The 11196-nt window shown below is 44.7% G+C and overlaps 2 protein-coding genes across 3 annotated transcripts in view; both read left to right on the forward strand.

Moving 5' to 3' along the window:
- The window catches only part of ASMTL (acetylserotonin O-methyltransferase like), a 54251-nt gene extending 53880 nt beyond the window's left edge, over nucleotides 1-371 (forward strand). Inside the window, exon 14 of one of the 2 annotated variants that reach the window (XM_065403374.1) lies at nucleotides 287-371. Coding sequence is in view for 1 of the 2 variants with exons in the window: in XM_065403378.1 (XP_065259450.1) it covers nucleotides 11-213 (203 nt within the window). In the remaining variant the exon portion in view is untranslated. Of the gene's footprint in view, nucleotides 1-10; nucleotides 260-286 lie in introns of those variants that run through there. The other variant, XM_065403378.1, reaches the window with a different exon arrangement.
- A 4081-nt stretch (nucleotides 372-4452) lies between these two features.
- SLC25A6 (solute carrier family 25 member 6) lies at nucleotides 4453-8947 on the forward strand. Its single transcript, XM_065401964.1, has 4 exons — nucleotides 4453-4648; nucleotides 6204-6690; nucleotides 7625-7765; nucleotides 8268-8947. Exons 1-4 carry the CDS (start codon nucleotides 4538-4540, stop codon nucleotides 8423-8425), a joined length of 897 nt encoding a protein of 298 aa, XP_065258036.1. The 5' UTR covers nucleotides 4453-4537; the 3' UTR covers nucleotides 8426-8947.
- Nucleotides 8948-11196: the final 2249 nt, after the last annotated feature.

Below are 11196 nucleotides of genomic sequence, written 5' to 3' on the forward strand. Positions count from 1 at the left end.
TTTAAATTAGGCTGTGGAATTTTGCTGGCTAAAATGGTGTTGGATGATGAGAAGAAAAGAAGGAGCACAGCTTTGCTGCAGTCCTTGAACATGCTTGTCCAGATAGATGGAAAGGAGAGGAGTAGCTCCGAATATAGATGTTTACTGGAACACCATGGCTTCACAAATGTAGAAATTAAACTGACAGGAAATGTGTTTTGTTTTCTGCACTAAGAAATAAAGAAATGTTATTTGGCAATAAAAACCAGAACACATCAGCAATCGCATCTGATGATTTTTATTATAGGATTGGTTTCCCATCAACAGCTTATGCAAGAGATATGTGACTTTGGAAGCTTTCTGAAACTACTTCAATAATTGAGAGCGATTATATCCATTCCGAAATGTGAGTAAAATGCCAGAAGCAGGGCTGGCTCCAGGCACCAGCGCAGGAAGCAGGTGCTTGGGGTGGCCAATGGAAAGGGGTGGCATGTCCGGGTCTTCAGCGGCGGGTCCCTCAGTCCCTTTTGGAGGGAAGGACTGACCGCCGAATTGCCGCCGAAGAATGAAGCGGCGCGGTAGAGCTGCCGCCGAAGTGCCGCCCGTTGTGGCTTTATCTTTTTATTTTTTTCTTCGCCGCTTGGGGCAGCAAAAAAGCTGGAGCCGGCCCTGGCCAGAAGCTACCCTCTTCACTTGGCAGCAGTAATGCTCTGTCTTCATTGAATTGCTAGTACTTTTTAAAGTTACCCCATAATCAGAAGACATACCAACAGTCATACAATAATTTTGGCATTGCTAATGAACTACTTTGTTTCTTTGTGTTGTGTAGCCTGGCCTTATTTCTAGACCAGAACATGCTGCCGTTCCCCCCCCAACTCTCTCCTTTGGATGTTAGTGCGGCTCTCCATGTTCTTCTTCATGTGTTTGCTCATGTCAATTCCATTCTAGATGTGTACACACACCCCACCATATTTTTATTTTAAAAACCTAATAAATTCCATACAAAACATATTAGAAGAAGTTTAAGTTGCATGCTTAAGCATCAGAGCGGGTTTTTGTTTTCCTTTTTCGGTGGGGAAGAGGAGTTGGGTGGGAAATGCCAATTTGATTAAATCAAAACTTTTCATGGGTATGTATCAGTTTCAATTAAATTTTCACTGGAAAAGGGTTCATGGTCCAGGATGAACTTTCTAGTTAAAGTATGTGTAGGTTCCCCTCCCCCTACCATAGCCAATATCCAAAGGGTTTTCAAACTGGGGGTCGGGAGCCCTCAGGGGGTTGGGAGGTTATTACATGGGGGGTCATGAGCTGTCAGCCCCCACCCCAGACCCCGCTTTGCATCCAGCATTTATAATGGTGTTAAATATATTTATAAGTGTTTTTAATTTATAAGGGGGGGGGGTCGCACTCAGAGGCTTGCTATGTGAAAGGGGTCACCAGTACAAAATTTGAGAATCACTGCAATATCCCAATTGTTAGGGGATTTAGCTGTGAAGCAGAAGATGCAGGTTCAGGTACCTGCTCTGCCTGAAAAAGGTTGCATGTGCCACCTTTGTGCATGTGTATTGATCCAGCAGCAACTAGATCTGTATGGGCACTGGAGTCTGCTCCTGTGAATTTAGTTATAAGAGCAGGTCCTAAAATAGCATATAATTTCCTTAACATTCTTAGATGTATATAGAGCATCTTGTTATATGACACTTTAGGATAAAAGGGCACTGTCATTTTGAAATGTAGTCAACTACAAAAATGAGTTAACAGTTGTTTCATGGGCTCCAATTTTTGTGGTTATTCAATCATACTTTCCTGGTTTTAATTTTTTTTCCTTTGTTTCATGTTGTATGAAAGGTCAACACAAAGGACAAGTAAAAATTATTAGAGGGAAAAGAATTAAACTAGCTATACACAAAGTGCTGTCGAATGCACAGCTGAAGAAATAAAGTTTTTTTTTGTCTAATCTCTTTCAGATATAACCTAATTTTACATGTTACTTTTAAAAATAGGTATAATGTCAGACAGAAGTGTGGCTTGTAAGTTTGCAATATACTTTCAGCATAGAATAAAGAGGAACATGGGAACTGATAGCATGTACAGGGTGCATAAGTTTGCAGTAAAGGCCCAGCCCTGGTCTACAGTAAAAACTTATGTCAGTATAACTACATTGCTCAGGGCAACGCAATGACACCGACCGAACTCCCAGTTTAGACAGCGCTATGTCAACGAGAGGGCTTCGCCCGTCGACACAGCTACTGCCTCTCGGGGAAGTGAAATACCTACGCCGATGGGAGAAACATTCCCGTTGGCATAGGCAGCATTTTCACTAAGCACTACAGCAGAGCAGCTGCACCGGTGGAGCTGTGCCGCTGCAGGACTAAGTGTAGACAAGCTCTATGGAGGCAGATCTCTACTGCCATGTAGAACCCACTGTGTTGTTTTATATTCAAGTAATCCACAAGTCTTAATAATAATTCATTGCTAGTAATTTAACAACAGTCTTTATTAGCTACATTGTTAACATATATACAGAGCATTTTAACTCCAGGCAATCTATCAGCCTAACCTAAAATCAACTACTTCATCCAACTGTCAGTTCCCACACCATGAAGAATCTATTCATTCTCTTAAAACCACAGTAACACCACACCCACACCGAGTTCACTGCAGGTCAAACCCGTAAATTAGCTTTCTGGGTAAGTGTCTCATCTCTGAACTGCACTGAAGAAAATATTCACAGCTCACCTAGCTTCATAGTCAACTGGATCATCCTCTGAATTGAATAACTTTGCTGATAAAGCATATCAGATATATAGTTTACTGCCTCACCCCTGAATTGTATCTAAAGCTGTGCTGGTGGTGGGAAAGAAAATGTATATACTACATGGCTGCTGACAAAACTATTAAATTGCATATCTTAGAAAGAAAAAAGGTTATCAATTGCAAAGTATAATTTAATACATATGTGGCCTTTATGACAATTAAATTAATGTAGGTATTTAATGTTATTGTCGGAGAATAACAGAGTTCTCACTTTTTGTTTGGGTACAGCAAGTCAGATGCTTTATTAACTCTCACAATTGCGCAGAGGGAGAGAGCTAAGCAGGTCTCTCTCAGGTAACTAATTACAGCAAGCATTTATACCTTTCATTACAGAAATAATGAGGGACAGCTGCATTTTGTTTATACATAGGCCATCTTGATATCTTATTTCCTCACTTGTTTTGACTCTTGCCAACATACAATATTTTCTATACCTTATCTACACAAGGTCTTCTACACCTTATCTATACAAGGTCACAATAACTTCTCACACAGTTCTTTCTCACCCGCCTCACACAATCCTCGCTTCTACAAATCTCGCGTTATCAGGGTTACAGTTAGCCTGACTCTTGCTAACAAACTGTCATGCATTGCAGTTCCTTCCTGTCAGTTCTTTCTCTGCTTCCACATTATAGAAAAAATTGTATACTGTATTTTTTTAAATAATGTGATTAAAGATTGCACCACAACGTACAGGCACAAGGAGAAAGAATTAACGTTGCATGTGCAACCTTAACATTTAACTGTGCAGCCTCACCAGTCTCACAATGAAGCATTTTTTTTTCAATTAAATAAATACATAACATGATTCTCAGATTTCTCATGTGGCCATTTTGTTAAAAAATTATATTTTAACCTTTGGTGACACCGAAAGGCATGGGCAATGACAACTATAATGAGGCAGAAGAGTCATGAAGACAAAAGGAGGAGCAAATGGGAGGCTGTGGTTTTTTCTTTTCTTTTGGCATTAAAATGCTTCTCTACTCCATCTGTTGCCCTATAAATCAATGGGGCTGGTCAGCGTGCGTAAGGCTGGCAGAAACGGGAGCTACATAAATAACCGAGAAAGGATTCCTAGCCCGTTTAACGTGAGATTAGAAGCAGCCAGCGCGTTGCTAGCTGCGCTGTCACTCTGTTGAGACAGCAGCGTTTCAAACGGAGAGATGGAGAAAATGCACATCTGGCGGACGAGGGAAGCAGCTGCAAATCAGCCACGTAAGCCGCCTTCCCCGTGGGCCACACTACGGCAGAGGGCGCCCAGCGGCTTGTGAAATGCGGCGCTGATACCGACACCTAACAAGGAGGAACAGCAGCCGCGGAGGTGCGAGCAGGTGCCTGCCGGGCAGGGAGGGGAGCGGGCAGGACGCGGCAGCCAGGCCGGAAAGCTGGGCTCTAGGCGCCAGGGCGGTGCTGCATTAGGGTGGGAGTGAGCGGGGCCGGTGTCTCCAGCTCCAGCTCCAGCCCCAGGCCGGGGAGCGCGCGCGGCGGGACAGGGCTTGCGCCGTCAGGTTGAAACAGAGACGTCACAGCGAGCGCGGGACGCGGCCGGAAGCGGGGGCCCGAGCAGAACTGCAGGGCGGCCCCGCCTCTCTGCAGCCGGGCGGCCAATGGCGCGGCGGGGGCGGGCCCGGCGGGCTCGGGCGTTTAGCGCATGCGCGGAGGCGATCCTGCCTTTTTTTTTTGTCTGTGCGTGACCGCTGCAGCGGTTTTTTCCCCCAGCGGCTCCCGGCTCAGCACGAACATGGCGGACCAGGCCCTCTCCTTCGCCAAGGACTTCCTGGCGGGCGGCGTGGCCGCGGCCATCAGCAAAACCGCAGTGGCGCCTATCGAGCGGGTCAAGCTGTTGCTCCAGGTCAGCGGCGCGCGGGAGCCTGAGGGAGGGCGTGTGGCCGGGGCTGAGGCAGGCGGGAGGGGGGCAGCGGCGCGTGACCTCTCGTCACACAGCGCGCGTGCACTAAGGGGCGCAAGGCGCTGAGCCCGCTGTGGACCCAGCGGGCCCGTCTCGCGCCTTTGCCGCCGCCGCAGCAGCAACAACAACGGGCTTGGGAGCTCGTTCGCCCCAGCCAGTACTAGTAGCCGGTTACTAGAGCGGGTGGAGGTCACGTGGAGGGAGGGCGCGCGGAGGAGCGGAAGCCACTTCTTCCGCTATGCGACGCGTTTGTAGGAGGGGCCTGGCGCGAGAGGAAGGCGCGTTGGGCGGGGTTGGTGGGGGGTGTATGTGTGGAGGCGGCTCGCTGCGTCCCACTCCCAGCGAACTGCTGGCGCCTGCTCGTTGGGGCTGAGGCGGCCACTCCTGTCGTATTGTGACAGTCACGTGACGGCGGGTGGCGCCAGACGTTTGTTCGTCGGGGGCGTGGGGGTTCGGCAGCCAGCGACGGACTCCTCCCCTGCCCCGTCCGTCGTCGGAGCCCTGGCGGCGCGTGGCCTGGCCGGGCCCCCGTCGCCATGGACACTCCTCCCGAGGGCCGCTGTGGGCGCGCGCCCTTAGCGCTCCCCCCCTCCTCCCGCGCGCTGCCTGGGGGGAGCGAGTCCAGTGGCCGTTTGCGGGACCGGTGACCTCGGCGCGCCCCTGCCGGCCGCCCGGTGCTCGCCGCGCGCTGCGGTGTTTGCCGGGGAACGGCCTCTGGGTGTCGGGTCTGGCTTCGTTGGGATCCAGGGCCCCAGCCTGGGGCCGATCGCTTCGCCCCGGTTCCTCCGCCCCCAGTCGGGTCAACAACGCCGGACTGAGGCACCGGGAAATTAGCGATGGGGCTATATAGCTACCCGGGAGACTGACTGGGGGGGGGGGCTCCCTTTATTTGAAGTTAGTCGCTTACGTTAAATGTTTCAACTAAAAATCTCATCTCGAACATTTGATTTTCAACATTGTGAGATCATCACCCAGGTGCGAGTTTCCCCAGTTATCAGTCTTCCAGCCCAGGCAGGCGGCGAATCTATAGAAAATTCTAAACCTTGGACCTAAGCCTAACTATTTTTCTGATGGAGTTCACCTTTTAAGTTTTTCTTTATGAACGTAAATAAGTCACATCCTCTTTAATTACTGAGTTGTGTTGACCTGGAGGGACTTCCAGTATTATGTACAAGCAGAAAGCTTCTATTATAATTGTACTAATAAATAGAAAACTCTATCCATAGTCTCCAGTTATGAAAGAATTTCTGATTTCTAGATATTTACAACCACTTTTGAAAATGTACAGTAAAGTTGACTTGTGATGGGTGAAGGGTTGTAAACAGTTCGATAAATGATCGTTTGGACCAGTCATTCAAACTTAGTGATGACCCTTACTTCTATTCTAGCATGAGTATAGATAAACAGTTTGAACTACTAATATTGATTTGCACACGTAGTGTTTATTGGATATGTGATCAAAATAATAAATGTATTAATTTTTATTTTTTTTTTACAGGTACAACATGCAAGTAAACAAATTGCTGCTGACAAACAGTACAAGGGTATCATTGATTGCGTAGTGCGTATCCCAAAGGAGCAAGGAATGCTGTCCTTTTGGCGTGGGAATTTGGCAAATGTCATCAGATATTTCCCCACTCAGGCTCTCAATTTTGCTTTCAAGGATAAGTATAAGCAGGTGTTCTTAGGAGGAGTGGACAAGCACACTCAGTTTTGGAGGTATTTTGCTGGTAACCTGGCCTCTGGTGGTGCAGCTGGTGCCACTTCTCTCTGCTTCGTCTATCCCTTGGATTTTGCAAGAACCCGTTTGGCTGCTGATGTTGGAAAAGCTGGTGCTGACAGAGAATTCAGAGGTCTGGGGGACTGTCTAGTCAAAATTACCAAGTCTGATGGTCTGCGTGGCTTATATCAAGGGTTCAATGTGTCTGTGCAGGGTATCATCATCTATAGAGCTGCCTACTTTGGAATCTATGATACAGCAAAAGGTAACTTATAGGGCGACCTGGAAAGTTGCACAGGCAACCTTAATTTGGGGCATTTCCTAACTTTTGAGTGCTTGACTGCAATATGAAAGCTTTAATGTAGCTTTTTGTATATAATTTCATTCTGTGCTATTGCTTTGGAGATGCATATAAGTCTGTGATAATTTGTTATTTTATTGGAGCCATTAGTATCAGCCTGCTTCTAGTTACTGGCGCCACTACTTGTTTTATTGTTAGTCAAACTACCTTCCAGCATTAAAGACCTAAGTGTAGAATCTTGCTATCCTGTCAATGTTTTGTATAATACTGGAGAAAATACTGTTTAAATCTTTTAAAAATGTAAAATGCTATTTGTGGATTGACAAAGTATTTGTGGACTACATATGGTGATAGAGCAGCTTACCACACTTTTAGCAGAAACAAGTTCCAATAATGAGATAGAGTAGCTTCAATTTTTTTGACTTGATAGATTACTGAGGCATATCGCTGCTATCACAGTAATACAGGTTATATTTCTCTTAAACAAGTTAGTGTTTTTATGGGCTACTTCAGCAAACTTTACTCTAAAGGCTATGAATATTTGACCTCCCCTCCTTCCCCCTTCTATTTTTCAGTCTCAAAAGTTTCCAAGATATTCTAAAACCAACATATTTCAAATCCTTGGGCGATTCATTGATAAAAATACTTTTTCTAATCAGTTATAAAAACAAAAGCACTTTATCGTTAATTTAAATTTCTGAAACAGTATATTAACGATCTTTGGAAGAGAGATGTAAGTGTGGTCATGGTGCAACATTTCATCCATTGCCATCCTTATAGTAGACTGAGTTTCTTTCTCTTGTAAAACTTTGAATGACAGGTGCTTTTGTAAAATGTGAGAGTTTGAGGAGGGAGTGGGTATAAAACTAGAAGTTATGTTATGGTGTCTTTATTGCAGGCATGCTCCCAGATCCCAGAAACACTCACATTGTGATAAGCTGGATGATTGCACAAACAGTGACTTCTGTGGCTGGTGTTATCTCCTATCCTTTTGATACAGTGCGGCGTCGAATGATGATGCAGTCAGGACGTAAAGGAGGTATGGTCTTGATATTTATTAGTCTAAAACTTTTGTTCTGCAGTTTAGCAATGGTAATGATACTTGCCAGTGCTTTTGACTTAGTGCAAAAGCTGGTAACTTCAGTTCAGTTTATTTTTTGAGCAGTATTTAATTTTCTTAGAACAAATCCATCAGCACATTTTATATAGTGTGAAACCGATTGTCTTAAGCAATGATTGTCATAAGGATTTAAAATCACAAGACTAGCTTTTAGGGAACTAGTACTTTGTAATATTTACAAATGAGTTTGGTACTTGTATTGAGGCTGCTGTTTTTATGTAGGGCAGTGTTTGATCTTTATGTGGTATGGGTAATTGGCAAATAGGTAACGCCACATGGGCAATTACAGCTTCATGATCATTTACTGTCTCAGTTAGGTTTTAATAAAATTGAAGTTTTCCCATTATAACATTAAGTTGCAGTTAAGAAAAATACTGAAGCAAATAATCTAAATTGGGGGAAAAAATTCATTTCTCCACAGCTGACATCATGTACTCCGGAACAATTGACTGTTGGAAGAAGATTGCAAGGGATGAAGGAGGAAAAGCTTTTTTCAAGGGTGCATGGTCCAACGTTCTCCGAGGCATGGGTGGTGCTTTTGTGCTCGTGCTGTACGATGAATTAAAGAAAGTAATTTAAAAACAGCCTAACTAGAATTGGTAACCAAGTTGAGCAGATCATGTAGAATAACTTTACCATTATGGACCATTGACCTTCAAGAAATTCCTGTGTTGTCTTATTTATCGGGGCCAGATCACGTTGGTAGATGGGGCTAGAAACTTATCAAGGGAACTGATCCATTTCAAGATTGCCTTTTTTTTGCAGACACTGAAACTGATAGTTTAGCATATTGAATTTTCTGTATCAATGTTGGGATATCAGTGGCAGTAGTTCTGGGTCCACAGAAGCAGTTTGGGCAAAGAAAGTTGTGGTTTTTTTTTTTTTTTTTTTTTCCCTATATTTGCCCTCCGATCATTCTCTAGTTTCCTGTCTTATAGGACCATAAAATTGTTTGCATATTTGTTTAACAAATCATGTCTATTCCACTTGTATTTAAGCACTCTGTACCATTTTGCACAGCTGAACCTTTAGCAAGTATGTTCTTTTAAATTGGGGCATTCTGCTGTAAAACAATAAATATACTTACTCTGTTGAAACTAATTATATTGAAGCTTTGGCTCTCCTGGGGAACTTTTGCAAACATCTTTTCATAAGAACATTCCAGTTTCACCTTATACCTTCACTGCTTGAACCAGCACATTACAACATGGTATATTCATATTATCTCTCTAAACAGGGTTAGGTCTGGTAAATGCTTGGATGGGACATTTCCATGGAAGATATAGGTGCTGTACACAATGGTGTCATGAAGTGGCAAACTTCCATCAGTCATTCAATTCTCTGTGCTTGATATAAAGAGTATACTGTGCTACTGGAGGTGGCTTTTTGGATGAGTTTGTCTTGGCTTGGGTCTCAGCTACCTGGTCCCTAGTGTAAAGTCATTTCTTATGTAGCAGCTTAAAGGTCCCAAACAGGGATTTAAATTCCATTCTGCTAGTAAATCACTACTGCAGAGTGATGTCAGACTATGCTCTAATTCTGACTCTGTTTCATATATACTTTGCATGTTGTAAATGATTGCAAAAGGTGCAAGGCAGCTAAGAATCAAGCCCTAAAAAATAAAAGGCAAGGGAGTATTAGTTTTTTGTGTGTTTGTTTTTAAATAACGAAGCTGTTCACTAAGACCTAAATATGTTTTAAGTTGGGTGACCTGTCCACATTTCACTGTAAAGGTATTACTGTTCCCGGTAAGCAATGACCATACATAGTATCTGGTATCGCCCTTGGATTAGTTTTGATCAATGAATGCTTTAGAGGAAGGTGAAACTTAAATTGAGCTTAAATTTGTTTTGGGATAACATTTGTAGGGGAGGGGGGAGGCTTGATTTCCATAGTAATCTAAAGGACTATGTAGTTTAGAATACTTGAAGTGGAGAGGCTATAAAAGAACTATAACAGGCAGACTTAATTTCCTTGGTGGAGGAGCTGTGTATGGCCAGCATCAGCCATCTGTACTTTAATCGCCCCCTATTGCTGTAATGGTTCAGCCCCTATAAAACACTCTACAGCACAGAAGTAATTTAGATCCTTCGTTCCCCTTGTCATCCAGGCTGTGCCTTCTCTGCTTAGCCCTGTGCTAGGTGCAGCAAAGAATCTGTCCACAGATCTCTGTAGTCTTGTCATTCACACCACAAGTTTTTTTGTTTTTGTTTTTCTCGGTACAGTATAAATAGCTTTTTGGGGGGGAAAGCTGTGTTTTCTACATCAACAGAATGGTTTACTAGTCAATTATACTTGTCCAAATACACCACAGGCAATTTGTGTTGCGCATTATTACTGATGGCGTAACTTACATGTGTGACAAGCAAAATAGAACCTGTGTGATCTTTATTATTGGGGACAATAATGTGTGAGGAGTAAAGAACCTATATGGCTGTCAATCCCAAGTTGAGTTGGCAGTTGTGGAAGGCAAATACTCCTTTTCATAACTGGCAGCATCGATATAATACAGATAAACATGGAAACCTCTTTTTGTTCCTCTTACTGAGAAAAGTCATACTTTTTTTATTGCTATCAGCTCTAAAATGGGTTGACCTTTTACATTTTTATGATGCACAGAGGCCTGATGTATTCTCTCCCCCCCCCCACCCCCCAACTGCTTTGTGAAGTAGAGAACATAGGACGGAAACAGGAAAAAGAAAATAACATCCCCCACCTCCAAAAGCCTCAACCACCTCCCCCCTTCACAAATGGAAAAATATGTTGGGGTATGGTGTGAGGCCTTTTAGGACACAGGCGCACTCCTCCAATGGGAAAAGGTTGGGAACCATTAATATAACCCAGGGGTGGGCAGTAATTTTCACAGGGGGGGCCACTCCATGAATTTTGATATGTCATCAGGTGCCACACATTTCTACCATGTTAATGGAAGAGGTTCAGGTCTGGGAGGGAGTTTGGGTGCAGGAGGGAGCTCTGGACTGGTGCAGTGTTGGGGTTTGAGCTCTGGGAGGGAGTTTGGTACAGGAGGGGGTTCTGACCTGGGGTTGGGGTTCGGGCGGGGGTGTGAAGTGAAGGCTCTGGCTGGGAGGTGCTTATACAGGTGGCTCCCGGCTGGCAGTGCAGCAGGGCTTAGGCAGGCTGCTTGCAGGCTGTGGCCCCACGCTGCTCCCGGAAGTGGCTGGCTGCTGGCACCATGGCACGTCTCTACGTGCCCCTTGGCGGGAGGGGGGCAGCAGGTCTCTGTGTGCTGCTGGTGCCTGCAAGCATTGGCCCCGCAACTCCCATTAGCTGGTTTCCAGCCAATGGGAGCTGTGTGGATGAGGTGGGGGCAGTATACGGCGCCTCCTCCC

The sequence above is a fragment of the Emys orbicularis genome, chromosome 1 (assembly GCF_028017835.1).
Source record: "Emys orbicularis isolate rEmyOrb1 chromosome 1, rEmyOrb1.hap1, whole genome shotgun sequence".
Classification (NCBI taxonomy): domain Eukaryota; kingdom Metazoa; phylum Chordata; order Testudines; family Emydidae; genus Emys; species Emys orbicularis.